General features: G+C 41.1%; 1 protein-coding gene and 1 long non-coding RNA gene across 2 annotated transcripts; one reads left to right on the top strand and one right to left on the bottom strand.

Annotated features, from left to right (window-relative positions):
- Window positions 1–11,134, bottom strand: LOC129829745 (uncharacterized). Its single transcript, XR_008755443.1, has 2 exons — window positions 11,045–11,134; window positions 1–7,821 (listed from the first exon to the last, which is right to left on the bottom strand). It is a non-coding gene; the product is annotated as an uncharacterized LOC129829745 (long non-coding RNA).
- Window positions 11,052–15,226, top strand: LOC129829744 (acyl-coenzyme A diphosphatase FITM2-like). The gene is made up of 2 exons (XM_055891637.1): window positions 11,052–11,259; window positions 13,988–15,226. Exons 1-2 carry the CDS (start codon window positions 11,087–11,089, stop codon window positions 14,568–14,570), a joined length of 756 nt encoding a protein of 251 aa, XP_055747612.1. The 5' UTR covers window positions 11,052–11,086; the 3' UTR covers window positions 14,571–15,226.
- The last annotated feature ends 404 nt before the right edge of the window (window positions 15,227–15,630 follow it).

Genomic DNA, 15,630 nt, shown 5'->3' with positions numbered 1-15,630 from the left:
TTAATTTTGTACTTTATTTAGACAGTTGTTTGAATTACTTGTTAAAAAATTTAAGAAATACTTTATTTCACTTAACATGTTTGTATACTTTAATATGTTGGATATATGTGCCAACCAGCATGATTATATAATAGATGGTCTCTTAGCGCTGTGTCATACAGTTGCTGTTCCCCTCATTTTTAAACAATTGGCATTTTCCAGTGACACTGGCCTGAATCAAACTGTTATCTTTAGAGTTACATCAATGGAAGGTTTTGGTGTTGGTTATGATAAAATGAAGGATGACCATGAGACACCAAGTGCCAGGTCTACGACTGACAACAGAGCCTTGTCAGGGCTAGCATTTAAATATAGCAACAAGCACACCCATGTCAGTTCTGCCACATAGTTACCAGTTCTGTCATCACACATCAAAGGAGAGGAAAAATGTTGTGGCAATATAAAATGGATCCATCAAACCTGCACAGTAGTAGCCTAGTAGGAGGAGGATATGGACTATCATGCAAGATTTAGATGAATGATGCAACATTATGGGATGGAACAGGACATGTTGGGTGATGGTGTTATTGGTGTGTTTGGGTGTAATGTAGGCAACAAGCTTGTCAAAAAATGATTTCCTCCTCCTCCTCAGACAAACTCATTGCCTCAAGAGTCAGTACATATGAGCAGTCAGCAGTGATATTTCCTTATTTTCTCCCAGTCCCAGGCCAGTTGGATGTTGAATAACAACTAATTGTAGACATGAAGGTCAAGGAGTGCACGGCTGTGTGATTTTCCCTCCCCTCCCAGTCAAGGAAATGGTAGAGTAACGCCTAGCTATCTCTATGTGAAGCACGTCATTTAGCATGAATCCAAGAAAGAGTCCTGCTCTCTATGCTCCTGCTGCTTCCATGTAATGAGCCGTTGTTTTTTTTTTCATGTCAGAAAACTTTGTCCAAACTTTATTTTGGCAGCAAGAAAACAAATTTACCCAGTGATGTAGCAGCGAGCCTCTCCCGGACCGACCGGTGAAACATAGACAGACGGAGGTAGACAGTGACAATTGGGTCATCGTTCCTGGTGGAATTTACAGGAACTGAAAGAATTGAACATTCTGCTTTCTAGGAGGAACTTTCAGCCAGGCATTTAGACACAATTAATGGTTTGACAGGTGTTATGAAGGTCCAAAAATGGCAATGTTATAGAATTTAATCCTTCACACATAATTAGGCCTACTTCTGGAACGTTTGTGTGTTTTATGTACGTCAGTGAACTTTAGAAAGACAAGACACTGTTATTCCCAGCACCGCCAGCAGAGAGGAAACTATGCTGATTGCCACATTCGTAATGGACTTGAAATAACCAGTGTAATATTGTGCTATATAATGTGTATCAGACCTGGGTCAAATACAGTATGTCAAATACTTCAAATAATCAAGCTGTGCTTGATTTAATTGGCCTGGTACAATGGAACCAACGGAATAGTCCCAAAAGTGTTAACTGTGTGAAATTCAGCACAACATTCATTCAGTCTTCTCTTCCATGTATTTATTTGACATTTACTGTACATGATCACAAACTACACAATCCCTCAAGCTAAAACAACTAAGGCTACTATTTTAGAAGATTATGTCACTTAGTATTCAATTAGCCGATCACCTAAAACACCAAATTAATAATTGCCAGGCTAGTATAGACCTTGGTCGAAATCTTTCAAATACTTTGAGAGTTTATTTTAGCCTGCCTGGAGTGCCAGGTGGGCATGGTTTGCACTTTTGGGAGTGCTTTATTGCTTACATTGCAACAAGAAAGCTTAATCATGCACAGCTAAAGTATTTTAAATAATTTCAAATACTATTCGAACCCAGGTCTGGACTGGTGATTTATCGTTTGGAACTCTGCTGAAGCATTGCTAACTGTCCAATAAATCTGACCAGACCTTTCTTCGGGAAAGCTTGGAGTAGGTCAGACTGAAGCTTGGGAGGATGATACCCAGACCAGACAATCAGTCCAGAGACAATCCCACCCCCTGGCCCTGCAATATGACATCATCTGTCTGGGTCTAGACAGAGCTGACTGTGGCCTTGCATACAAAAGCACTCTGTGACCTTGTAGTGTCTAGGTAGTGCCAAATGCATGGCACAGAAAATTCCTGCGCACTAAATGAACCCCGTATTTACCTTCAGTGAGCATAAAATGAACCTTACAAAAAAAAATGTATTTGAAGTCCCTTAGCCACAGCATTCAATTTTCAGCCAGCTAGCTCCTCTTCACCCTGGCCTCATTAGCAGCTGGTGCCTTGAGGGAAGAGGTTTGGCAGGTGAAATATAGGCTCTACCTATGTGTCACAGCAGACACACAACTAACAGTCTAGAATGTACAGCAAATATATCCCATAGTCAATGGGAAAATAACACTGACTATATTACTCTCCAAGCAAGGAGATCAAATAAAGAAACAAACTTGGTAGGAGTACTTGATACATATGTCAATTAGAGAAAGGTCTCAGACAAAGTTGGGTCTGCTTTGTTTTTCAGCTTGAAGTTAATAAACACATGGACAGTAAAACAGACAGTAGTCACCATGCCCGTCATTGTGGGGGAATGCATGTAGAGTTGGCACCCTATAAGGCCAGGTCAGGGGAGTTTGTTTAAAAAATGTACAGTCTAAGTGTTGTACTCTGGGTAAGTCCAGACCCTCTTGATCATTGGGCCAAAATGTCTGCAGGACAGCATCCAATGTTTTATCTCCTGCACAGTATTTGTTCAACATTTTGAAACTCCAGAGAAACTTGGAAAGGGTCTCCCTCCCCACTCTCGCCAACTGACTTTTAAATTAGTTTGCAGTGATTTTTGCACTCAATTTGAACAATGACTGGATTTGTTGAGGCATTCAATACTGTGTGTATGTGATCATATTTATCATACATTTTGCAATGCATCATAATCACAAATGTTTCTTGTCCTTGCTTGAAAACAGACCAACAAAAATACCGCAAAAGTCGCCTGCTCTTGCTTGGAAAACATATGGATCCAACCAACATGTGTAATCTCTGGCTGCTCACCAATCCATAAAATGTTATATTGACAAATGATCAGAAAGCACTGAGCCGGATATCATAACCACCAAGTATGTTCATGTCACTGTTATAAAGCAATGTCAATCTCAAACTGCAGTGTCTGCTGTAATGTGCAACACATTGAAACATTTTCTATAACTCGTCTTGTACAAACACATGGTAAAGATCTGACTCAAGATTACAATTGGACGTCCAAATGTAACTAGCATATTCCTTCTAAACTATGCCTGCCTCTGCCAGACATTGTTGAAATCTGTAACCATTTAATTTCAAACACCAGTGTTTCACCTCAACCCAGCCCAGACTGTACAGTCAGGCATGGATTCTTGAGACAGAGTGATTTCAAGAACAACAGCCAAACACAAGACACTGATGGGGAAATGTGATTTCTAAGAGAAGCTTATTGGCCAAGTCAAAGTGCATCAAGTGCATCAAGCTACACTGAAGGATAGCCCACTTCTGAACCCTCGAGTTCAATATCCCTCATGCTTAGACAGCCATCTAGGGGCCATGCGATGCCTGGTCCCATACTGTTGGGACACTGATATAACAATAGCCTATATAACTGAAAACTACTTATTATTCTGTAACAATAAATGAACAAAAAGGTATAAAAAAATGGATGTCCAATTTTTTTTCTTTACATTTTTCTTTAGAAATTACTGCATCGTGGTGGTAACTCTACAAGTATCCGATCTGTTAGATATAGCCTTATCTATGACAAAATACAATCTGAATTCTGTGTTTTTCAGATATGGCTATACTGATAGGACAACAGGGCAATTCATATTATCAAGCACTCAAATGTATTTATAAAGCCCTTTTTACATCAGCAGTTGTCACAACGTGCTTATACAGAAACTGAATCTAAAACCCCAAAGAGCAAGCAATGCAGAATCATGGTGGCTAGGAAAAACTCTTGAAAAGGCTGGAACCTAGGAAGAAACCTAGAGGAACCAGGCTGTGAGGTGTGGTCAGTCCTCTTCTGGATATGCTGGAGATTATAACAGTACATGGCCATAAAGGCCAGATCGTTCTTCAAGATGTTCAAACGTTCATAGATTAGCAGCAGGGTCAAATAATAATCACAGTGGTTATCGAGGGTGCAACAGGTCAGGACCTCAGGAGTAAATGTCAGTTGGCTTTTCATAGTCGAGCATCGAGACAGCAGGTGCAGTAAAGAGAGAGAGAGAGTCGAAACAGCAGGTCCAGGACAAGGTAGCACGACTGTTGAACAGGTCAGGGTTCCATAGCCGCAGGCAGAACAGCAGCAGACACTGGATCAGCAGCAGGACCAGGTGGATTGGGGATGGGGATAGCCAGGAGTCGTCAGGTCAGGTAGTCCTGAGGCATGGTCCAAGAGCTCAGGTCCTCCGGGAGGGGAGAGATGGGAAAATTAGAGGGAGCAAATCTAAGATCACACAGGACACCAGATAAGACATTGATGTATTAATGTTGATTGTTTTCTGCCCAGGGACTACAGATGAAAATTAGCTATCTAGCTAAATCTGGTGCAATGGCATGTTATACATGGTCCCTGACAAATAAACATAATAATAATAAAATAATTGCACCAGATATTGCAGACTGACCCTAGACCCCTGGCACATAAACTATTGCAGCTTATATACAGGAGACCTCGTCCAAAGTTACCCCCAGACAGAGCCAACCAGGCAGGATATAACCCCACCCACTTTGCAAAAGCACAGCCCCCACACCACTAAAGGGATATCAACAGACCACTAACTCACTACCCTGAGACAAGGCCGAATTTAGCCCACAAAGATCTCTCCCACAACACGAGCCCGAGGATAGGAAGGAAGATCACGTCAGTGACTCAACCCACTCAGGTTGAGTATAGCAGAAAAAAGCCTGGCACGACGAGATAAACCACTCCTAGGGACGGCATGGTATAGCGTGAGCAAGCCAGTGACTCAGCCCCCATAATAGGGTTAGAGACCCTCTCCCAGTGGAGAGAGGGGAGCCGGCCAGGGTGGTTCGTCACTCCAGTGCCTTGCCGTTCACCGTCACATCCCTGGCCAGACTACACTCAATCATAGGACCTGTTGAAGAGATGAGTCTTCAGTAAAGGATGAAACACAGTCTGCATCTCTCACATAGATCGGCAGATCATTCCATTAAAATGTAGGTCTATAGGAGAAAGCCATGTCTCCAGCTATTTGCTGAGAAATTCTAGGAACAATAAGGCAGCATGCGTCTTGTGGTCATAGTGAATGTGTAGATATGTACGGCAGGACCAATCGGCGAGATAGGTAGCAGAAAGTCCATGTAATACTTTGTAGGTTAGCAGTTAAACCTTGAAATCAGCCCTAGCAATCAGCCTTAACAGGAAGCCATTGGCGAGTACTGGAGTAATATGCTCAAATTTAGTTCTAGTCAAGATTCTAGCAGCCGTATTTAGCACTAGCTGAAGTTTATGTGGTGCCTTATCTGGGTAGCCAGAGAGTAGACCATTGCAGTAGTCTAATATTGAAGTGAAAAAAAGCATGGATTAGCTTTTATGCATAATTTTGGGACAAAACGTTAAGATTTTTGCAAAGGCTGTACTTTAAATATTTTTTATATGTTCAAACAAAAGAGAGATCAGGGTCCAGAGTAATGCCGAAGTCCTTCACAGTTTTTTTTGAGACGACTGTACAACCATCAAGATTCACTGTCAGATCCGACAGTAGATCTCTTTGTTTCTTGGGACCTAGAACTTCTACTTTTAAACTTGGACAAAACAAACAACTTTTTCACCATTCTGTTCCTTATATCTGAAACAAAGGCTTCCATGGTAGGCAATTTTGGGCCTTCACCATGTTTCATTGAAATGTACAAAAGTGACCCAAAAGTGACACTCACATTTTATTTTTTTATTTTTTTTTATTTTTTTTTTAGTTTAGTTTTCTTAATTTGGTTTGGTTTTTAACCTTATGGTCCACTTAGGAGCGTACAACAAGTCACAGTAAAACATGAACATTTTTAACCATAACCTTTTTTACATTTTTTTTTTGAATACTCGCTAAATATTACCATCCTTACAGAAATCTGTCCATCGATGAGCAAATGGTGGCATCTACGGCTAAATCTTAAAAGCCTCAGTGCATGAAGAGCAATGCCGGTCAAGTGGGGCTTCAAGCCCTTTGTTTTGGCTGACTCCAGCAATTGCTACACCATTGACTTCAGTGTGTACACTGGAAAGTCCAACTCCTCCTCTGGCAACGGACAATGCTACGACGCTGTCATGAGTGTCATTCAGCCGTCCTACTTGGGCACTGGTTACCATCTCTACTGTGACAATTTCTACACAATTCCAAAACTGTTCCAGGATTTATTATCCAGGAAAATTGGTGCTTGAAGACCCTGTTCACATTGAGACAAATGCTCTGACCATGAAATCCCAGAGTGGATCCATAAGGTGGAGGAGGGAGGGCAACCTGCTGTATTTGAAGTGGAATAAAGCCAGCATTGTGTTGATGTGTGGTTGCCAACATTTAAGTAAAACATTTATTTTAATGTGTAAATGTGTTATATATGATATAGTCATGGCAAAAGCCAGTTGTTACTTATGAGGTTCTGAAGTTGCTAAGCAAACAGGCTGGTCATTAATTATTTTGGGATGTTTTAACTCAGTCGTTCATTATATTCATTTATTGTTGCTATGTTGAACAAATTCTTGGCATGTAGCTAGCTAGCTACAGTAGCTAGCAGAGGTTCAATGATCACGAGAGACAAGAACTTAATAATATATTATAAATAATAATTTAATAAATAATGTATAAATAGGCAAAAAACTGCTGATTATCAAGTCAATAATACAACGTTAACGTTAGTTATGGAGGATAGCTCGGCTAATTACTTTACTTCTCCTTTGCTAGCCAACTACACACAATCAGATCAAGCAGCTGAAATGACAGCAATCTATGCGCATTTGTATTTGTTTTACCTGCGTTTCTATACTGAACAAAAATATAAACGCAACATGCAAACATTTCTAAGATTTTTTACTGAGTTACAGTTCATAGAAGGAAATCAGCCAATTGAAATAAATTCATTTGGCCCTAATCTATGTATTTCACATGACTGGGCAGGGGCACAGCCATGGGTGGGCCTGAGAGGGCATAGGCCCACCCACTTGGGAGCCAGATCCACCCACTGGGGAGCCAGGCCCAACCAATCAGAATGAGTTTTTCCCCACAAAAGGGCTTTATTACAGACAGAAATACTCCTCAGGTTCATCAGCTGTTTGGGTAGCGCAGGTGAAGAAGCCGGATGTGGAGGTCCTGGGTTGGCGTGGTTACACGTGGTCTGCGGTTGTGAGGCCGGTTGGACGTAGTGACAAATTCTCTCAAACAACGTTGGAGAAGGCTTATGGTAGAGAAATTAAGATTAAATTCTCTGGCAACAGCTATGTTGGACATTCCTACAGTCAGCATGCCAATTGCATGCTCCCTCAACTTGAGACATCTGTGGGATTGTGTTGTGTGACAAAACTGCACATTTTAGAGTGGCCTTTTATTGTCCCCAGCATTTTTGATTATTTTAATTTTAAATGTAACCATTATTTAACTAGGCAAGTCAGTTAAGAACAAATTCTTATTTACAATGACGGCCTGTAAGGTATTATAAAAGGGAGAAATGTACTTTTCAACAGTTTTGGAAAGTATAGCCTACCTTCCAAAACTCGAGATGACCTCAGGAGAACCGTGGGTGATGAAGATGTTCACTATCACCTTGGAGGTGGCCTCACCAGTCTCGTCCTTGATGGGTATCATACAAAATAAAAATAAATGTCAGGTTCCAAGCATCCTTTTTAATGGGTTACAGAAGGGAATTTAGAGTTAAGCACATTCTCTTCCTTTACTGACCTTGGCATTGTGCATGGTGATCTTAGGCTTGTGTGCGGCTGAGCCGTTGTTGCTTCGAGACGTTTCCGCTTCACAATAACAGCACTTACAGTTGACCGGGGCAGCTCAAGCAGGGCAGACATTTTATAAACTGACTTGTTGGAAAGGTGGCATCCTATGACAATGCCACGTTAAAAGTCACTGAGCTCTTCAGTAAGGCCATTCTACTGCCAAGTTTTGTCAATGGATATTGCATATATATCTGTCAGCAATGGGTGTGGCTGAAATAACCGAATCCACTCATTTGAAGGGGTGTCCACATATCATTGTATGTACAGTGCATTCGGAAAGTATTCAGACCCCTTGACTTTTTCCACATTTTGTTAAGTTACAGCCATATTCTAAAATGTATTAATAAATAAATAAAACATCCCAGCAATCTACACACAATACCCCATAAAGACAAAGCGAAAACAAGGTTTTACAAATGTTTGCTGATTTATTACAATGGAAAAACATAAATAACTTATTTACATAAATATTCAGACCCTTTGCTATGAGACAAAATTGTGCTCAAATGCATCCTGTTTCCATTGATCATCCTTAAGATGTTTCTTCAACTTGATTGGAGTCTACCTGTGGTAAATTCGATTGATTGAACATGATTTGGAAAAGCACACACCGGTCTGTAAGGGGTCCTACAGTTAACAGTGTATGTCCAAGCAAAAATTCAAGCCATGAGGTCAAATGAATTGTCTGTAGAGCTCCGAGACAGGATTGTGTTGAAGCACAGATCTGGGGAAGGGTACAAAAAATGTGTGCAGCATTGAAGGTCCCCCAAGGACACAGTGGCCTCCATCATTCTTAAATGGAAGAAGTTTGGAACAACCAAGACTCTTCCTAGAGTTGGCCGCCCGGCCAAACTTAACAATCGGGGGAGAAGGGCCTTGGTCAGGGAGGTTACCAAGAAGCTGATGGTCACTCTGACAGAGCTCCAGAGTTACTCTGTGGAGATGGGAAAACCTTCCAGAGGGACAACCATCTCTGCAGCACTCCACCAATCAGGCCTTTATGGTAGAGTGGCCAGACGGAAGCCAGTCCTCAGTAAAAGGCACATGACAACCCGCTTGGAGTTTTCCAAAAGGCACCTAAAGGACTCAGACCATGACAAACAAGATTCTCTGGTCTGATGAAACCAAGAGTGAACGCTTTGGCCTTAATGCCAAGCGTCACGTCTGGAGGAATCCTGGCACCATCCCTACGGTGAAGCATGGTGGTGGCAGCATCATGCTGTGGGGATGTTTTTGAGTGGCAGACTATTCAGGATTGAGGGAAAGATGAACGGAACAAAGTACAGAGAGATCCTTAATGAAAAACTGCTCCAGAGGGCTCAGGACCTCAGACTGGGGTGAACAAGACAACGACCCTAAGCACACAGCCGAGGCAACACAGGAGTGGCTTCGGGACAAGTCTCTGAATGTTGTTGAGTGGCCCAGCCAGAGCCCGGACTTGAACCCGATCAAACATCACTGGAGAGACCTGAAAATAGCTGTGAAGCGATGCTCCCCATCCAACCTAATAGAGCTTGAGAGGAACCGCAGAGAAGAATGCGAGAAACTCCCCAAATATAGGTGTGCCAAGCTTGCAGCGTTATACCCAATAAGACTTGAGGCTGTAATTGCTGCCAAAGGTGCTTCAGCAAAGTAGTGTAGTGGAGCGGGTTAAGAGTTTCAAGTTCCTTGGTGTCCACATCACCAACAATCTATTATGGTCCAAACACACCAAGACAGTTGTGAAGAGGGCACGACAACGCCTTTTCCCCCTTAGGAGACTAAAAAGATTTGGCAAAAAGTTCTACAGCTGCACAATTGAGAGCATCCTGACTGGTTGCATCACCATAAATATTTTCTTAACTCTATTTCTTGGAGTGCATTGTTGTTTTAAGGACTTGTAAGTAAGCATTACTCAAGGATGGAATCGCTGCCAATGGTGCTTCAACAAAGTACTGAGTAAAGGGTCTGAATACTTATGTCAATGTGATATTTCTATTTTTTCTATTTAATAAATTTGCTAAAATTCCTAAACCTGTTTTTGTGTTATTATTATGGGGTGCTATGTGTAGATTGATGAGAGAAAAAAAACTTTAAAATCCATTTCAGAATAAGGCTGTAACGTAACAATGTGGAAAAAGTCAAGGGGTCTGAATACTTTCTGAATGCACTGTATATCATGGTCACAAGGCATATGAACTAACAGGTTAAAGAGCAAACAATGCAATTATCACAGCACATAGGTTGTAATATGGCTTTTTTTCTGGCTTGACTCTCCTAGTGATTTTACCCAAGCACCGCTACTGCTTGCTAACTGGTTGTAATTATGCACGTGCAGCGTTCAACTAATCAGCAAGTCGGAAATGTCCAAGTTTCCTAGTTCCGACTAATATGTGGACCCGGCATACATCTACGACTTGAAGTGACTTTTCATAAGCAGGTTAGGAGCGCAATTTTGCTAACCCTAACCTTTTTCCTAACCTTTACTATTGATATATATTTGTTACTTTCACTTTTACTTCACTACATTCCTTACTCCACACATTTTCCCTGACACCCAAATGTACTCATAGCATTTTTTATGCTCAGGAAGATGGGAAAATGGTCCAATTCACGCACTTATCAAGAGAACATCCCTGGTCATCACTACTGCCTCTGATCTGTCAGACTCACTAAACACAAATGCTTCATTTGTAAATTATGTCTGGGTGTTGGAGTGTGCCCCTGGCTATCCCTAATTATTTAAAAAAACAACTATAAATTGTGCCATCTGGTTTGCTTATCGTAAGGAATTTTAAATGATTTCTTCTTTTACTTTTGATACTTAAGTATATTTTAGCAAATACATTTTACTTTTGATACTTAAGTATATTTAAATCAAACTTTTACTCAAGTAATATTTTACTGGGTGACTTTCACTTTTACTTAAGTCATTTTCTATTAGGGTATCTTTACTTTTACTTCAGTATGACAATTGTTAACTTTTTCCAACACTGCTCTATTCCACCTAGTCAGAACCGCCTCTCGTAACACCAAAATGCCAACATTCAAAGAGTTCATTGGCTAGAGAGGGCTGATGTACCTACCAATCCCCAGATCATTCTTGTTCCAAGTGTCCGCAGTTCAACATGGCAGCGGTGGATGTCATCGTGGACAACTTTGCGGCACTGTGGAGTAAACCGTTTAATCGTGTTATATTGGCTCAGATCTTTTTTGCTATTTCAATAGTGGGATCCTTTGTAAATTGGACACAGCTCGTTCCGGAGACATATTTCAGCAACAGAAGAAATGTTGTCAATATGTAAGTAGCGGTTATCCATTAGCAAACTAGCTAGCCACAATGACAGCTCGATAATCATTGAGGCTGTAGGCTAGCTACCTAAGTTAGCTTGCGAAGTGGCAAACCCTTTCGAGCACAGCCATGATTGTGTTTTTTTGTCAAATACTGTACAGCGGATAGGTGCAGACGTTAAATTTAAGTAATGAATGACAAGTGAAAATATGCATTTTTACATAAGTTTAAAATGCATATTTTCGGGACGTTGAAATCAGGTTCATTTTCGGTTCTGAATGAAAGTTGAAAATACGTATTTCCCGGATGTTGGTTCTGAATGAAAGTAGAAAAGACGTAATTGTCTATGTTTGGTCCAAATCAAGGCTGGTCCAGACCGGACAAAATCTGAACCAAACATTAACGTCTATGATTTGGTCCGGACTAGACCAAAAACCAATACATGTATACACCAATAAATTGTCATACTTTTTTCATACTACCCAGCTACCCAACTTCATCAGGGGTTATTGTGAGCCTATTTTGCAATGTGTTTACACAATGGGAAATGCAAAAGTATTTTGTTTTTGCTATGATCAGCTTGTCAAATATTGTCAGATACAAACTTGAACCACTGATCATGACAATGGGGTGAAATTCTTGGACAACAGTTGTGATTGTCCATTCTATATTGTCCATTTTACTTTGCACTAGAGAGGCGCGCTGGGAATGTACAAGGGAAATATGTTGAGCCCCTGCCTTTGACAAAATGGGCACTGCTTATCACTGGGCGGTATCAAAGCTCACCTAAAAAGCCCTTATGCCACTGGTTGAGAGATTGTCGACTACAAAATAATAGATTCCTCAACTCCTTGCCTGTCGACTCAAGTAGCGGAATCGACTCCTAAGATTCAGTATTTTTGCAACAGAGGATACTGAGTAGTTGCTATAGGCTACTTCGGAGAATACAATCTCTTACGTCTTCAACGGCAAAGAGAAGGGAGAGAGATGGGAGCGGCATAGGTAGGCAGGTCGGCCAGCAGGCCTACAGTCAGAACTGCGGTAATCAAAATATGTATAGGCTGTCACAACGCTGTAGGCTCTCGCAATTTCTTGGCTTGCAATGTCTCTCAAGTTCACTAAAGTAGGGTCTATCAATGAGTAGGCTGAATATTCTACATGCAATAGACTGAACCATACACAGTACATTATGAAGATAGGATAAAACTGCATCTCCAATAGAAAAGGAAACAGTCACCGGATCTAGCAGTCGTCTCACGCCAAACTCTGCATATATAGGCCGTCAAATCAAAGGCACTCCTTCAATATAAATTTGTTTTTCACGAAAATGTCAGTTTGTCGCCTTCACGAGTTTGGAGTAATAACATGTTCAACTACTTAAGACATTGGCCCGAATCTAGGTTATGCCTTTAGATTTCAAGAAAATGTACAACTAAGGCATACTTTTTACTTCTTTCATGGACTTCTCAAACCCCAAACCTCTGCCTGGCCTGTTTGGTGTGTTTCGCAAGCTTTCCCAGAGGTCTTGCGATGTTGTGCCTCTGGATTTAGAAACTCTGTGACTGAACACACTCGCATCTTTCATAGCAAAGATAAAGAGCAGGTGAGCCAGCAAGGGATATTGATAATCTGTGTCTTTCAATGTCTTGGCTTGCAATGCCTTGTAAATTCACCAAAAGTATAGCCTAATCTATAATTTAATATCAATGAGTATGGCTAACCTACCATACATAGTGCCAAGTGAATTGAAGTTGAATATCGCCAAATGTGTCAGTTGAATTAGGCCTAAATGGACACCCTGGCTGGCTCTTGGTGTCCTAGAGCAATACATCACAAAGCAGGGCATCCCCTCCAAACTTTTTGGAAATGGCAAGTTCACTTTCTCATCCATAAACACATCTCAAGTGCAAATACTTTTCAGCAGCTCAAATCAGCTGGATGGGTGGGGGGGGGGCATGTTTATTAGGAAGGACATCTACCATTGATCGCTAAAATACCATTATGGCACTTAATATGCAGATATCGCTCCACCATTTCCTGGTTGCTAAAATTCTAATAGTTTGCCTAATTTGAGTTAATGTGACAAAACAAGCAGTCGAGTCATTGTACCATCTAAATATTTTATATATATATATCCCATCGATAAAAATGTTTTTATTTTCAGTTGTTTGAAGCTGGTGTAGAAAACTAAAAGATGAAAGAGAAGAAAAAAAACTTAGAAAGGGGGGAAAAAAGCATAGAAATAGCACACTGAACAGATCTACCGCTTCTTAGACTTGCATTCAATTAGAGTGACAGATGTATAACTCACATTTCTATGCGAATGTGGTCAGGGTTAGTTAAATGGCAGGGTCAGTTTAATGGCCTGGGGATAGAAGCTGTTTATCAGTCTCTCGGTTGTAGCAGGGTGAACAGGTTGTGGCTCGGGTAGCTGAGGTCCTTGATCTTCTTGGCCTTCCAGTGACACTGGGTGCTGCAGATGTCCAGGAGGGCAGGCAGTGTGCCCCCTATGGTGCGTCAGCCCATTGTGCCATCTTTACATTGTCAAGAAGGAGTGACATGGGGCTAAGATCGCTAGCTACAACAACCCCTTACTAAATTCTTCTTCTAGGCTCACGTTAGACACACGTCGGCGAGAGAGTTTGCCTGCAGCTATGTATTTACCAATACCTGCAGTCTGGTTCTCAACTGTGTGTGACAGTGCTATCTAAATGACCACTTCCTGTATCTCTTCCAGGTATTTTGTCAAAGTTTCCTGGGGCTGGTCCTTGCTGCTGTTGACCCCGTTCATCCTCTTCACGTCATACAAGAACTTGACCTTTGCCCTCCGGCGACTGAGCTCATTGGTGGTGGCCACAGCCGTTTGGTACACCATCACCAAGTTTTTTTCCTACATCAACAATGCCACAGGTACCTGTCACGTTCCTGAATCTGAAGCCATGGATCAAGTCCCTCATGATGACATCACCTCATGCAGGAATGCTGGGGGTCAATGGGACGGCATTGCCATCTCAGGACACTCGTTCATTCTGTCGTACTCTGCACTCGTCATTGCCGAAGAAATGGCACCTATGGTGCACATGGTGAAGAAGAACAGGAATACTGTTTTGGATTTGTTATATGTTTCCCTTAATTGGATAGTAATCATCTGGATATGGATGTTTGTGTGTACGTCGGTGTACTTTCATTCTTTCCCTGAGAAGCTTCTCGGGACAGTTTTGGGGATTGTGCCATGGTTTGTCACATATCGGATATGGTATTCAATGCCCTTCTCTCCTGGTCTCCCATATCAGCCAAAAGAGCAGAGACAACTAGCTTAAAACCAGCACTACTTAGCACTAGGCTAGACCTCCTACTCTCCTACTGTATTGTGCCACCTTCAAAACACTCACGTTAAAAACATTGACATTCTTCTCACGTTCCAAGTTGACTGTTGCCATTGAAAGTTTTTTTTCTTTCCTTCAGAAAGGTCATTGGACAGGGGACCAGGGTTGGTTTGCACACGCGGGTCTCAACTCCCTGTGTAGCTGTAGCTGGTGTTCTTAAAATGACACTGATGTCATCCGAGATCAGTGCAGTGCATGGCGTTAGTGCCAAGGCCTATCTACTAGCTAGTCGTCCCCAGGGTTGGGGTCAATTTCATTTCATTTTAGGCAGTAAACAGACTTTTTTTAAAGAAAAAGGTGTGCACCCCAACCTAAAGAAAAATAAATTCACCACAACTCTAGGGTCGTGTTATTTTTTTGTATACTTCATCTTTTAAAAGCCAATGTTGTTGTGAAAGCTTTTGCTGTATGTGTATGTAGAGTTGGAGAGTGTCATTTTAGTGTTAGTTCATTTTCAGTTTGTTTCCATTCTCATTATTTTATTTGTGTGGAAATGTATATTGGAGAGAAATATATCAAGTAATAATTTTAGTGGCAAATGTAGTGGGGAACACTTGAGAATGTTTACAATTAAATATAATTTGTTTGTGCTTTGCCAACTCATTTTATTGTAACACAACCCTCCAAATAGAAATGAGATCAGTTCTTATGTGGTTGTCCCACCTAGCTATCTTAAGATTAATGTAGTAACTGTAAGTCGCTCTGGATAAGATGCTATCCTAACTTTTTAATTTTTTTTATACAAATCATTAAGGACAACATGCAATTATTTCCAGAACCAAAAGATTCTAATCATATTATGGCTACTACTAGCTGTAGGCCTATCTGTTTATTTTCAGCACTACCAAGGGAATATTCAGCATGATGTGCAAGTAAAATAAAATAGATTTTTAGTAGGTTGCCTAACAATGCATTATAACACTTCATAACCAGGGGAATTGTGTCTGTTTTGCTTGGCATTGCGAAAAAGCCATATAGTACAAAATAAGAGAAA

This window comes from Salvelinus fontinalis, chromosome 31, assembly GCF_029448725.1.
Source record: "Salvelinus fontinalis isolate EN_2023a chromosome 31, ASM2944872v1, whole genome shotgun sequence".
In the NCBI taxonomy this organism is placed as follows: Eukaryota; Metazoa; Chordata; class Actinopteri; order Salmoniformes; family Salmonidae; genus Salvelinus; species Salvelinus fontinalis.
Note: the sequence above shows the minus strand (reverse complement) of the source record. Positions and strands in the feature narration are given on the sequence as shown.

Excerpts from the sequence above, each read along its gene's own strand:
- LOC129829744 (XM_055891637.1), top strand. The coding sequence starts at position 11,087 with ATGGCAGCGGTGGATGTCATCGTGGACAACTTTGCGGCACTGTGGAGT. Across the intron at positions 11,260-13,987 it reads AGAAGAAATGTTGTCAATAT|GTATTTTGTCAAAGTTTCCT; the intron begins GTAAGTAGCGGT and ends TATCTCTTCCAG.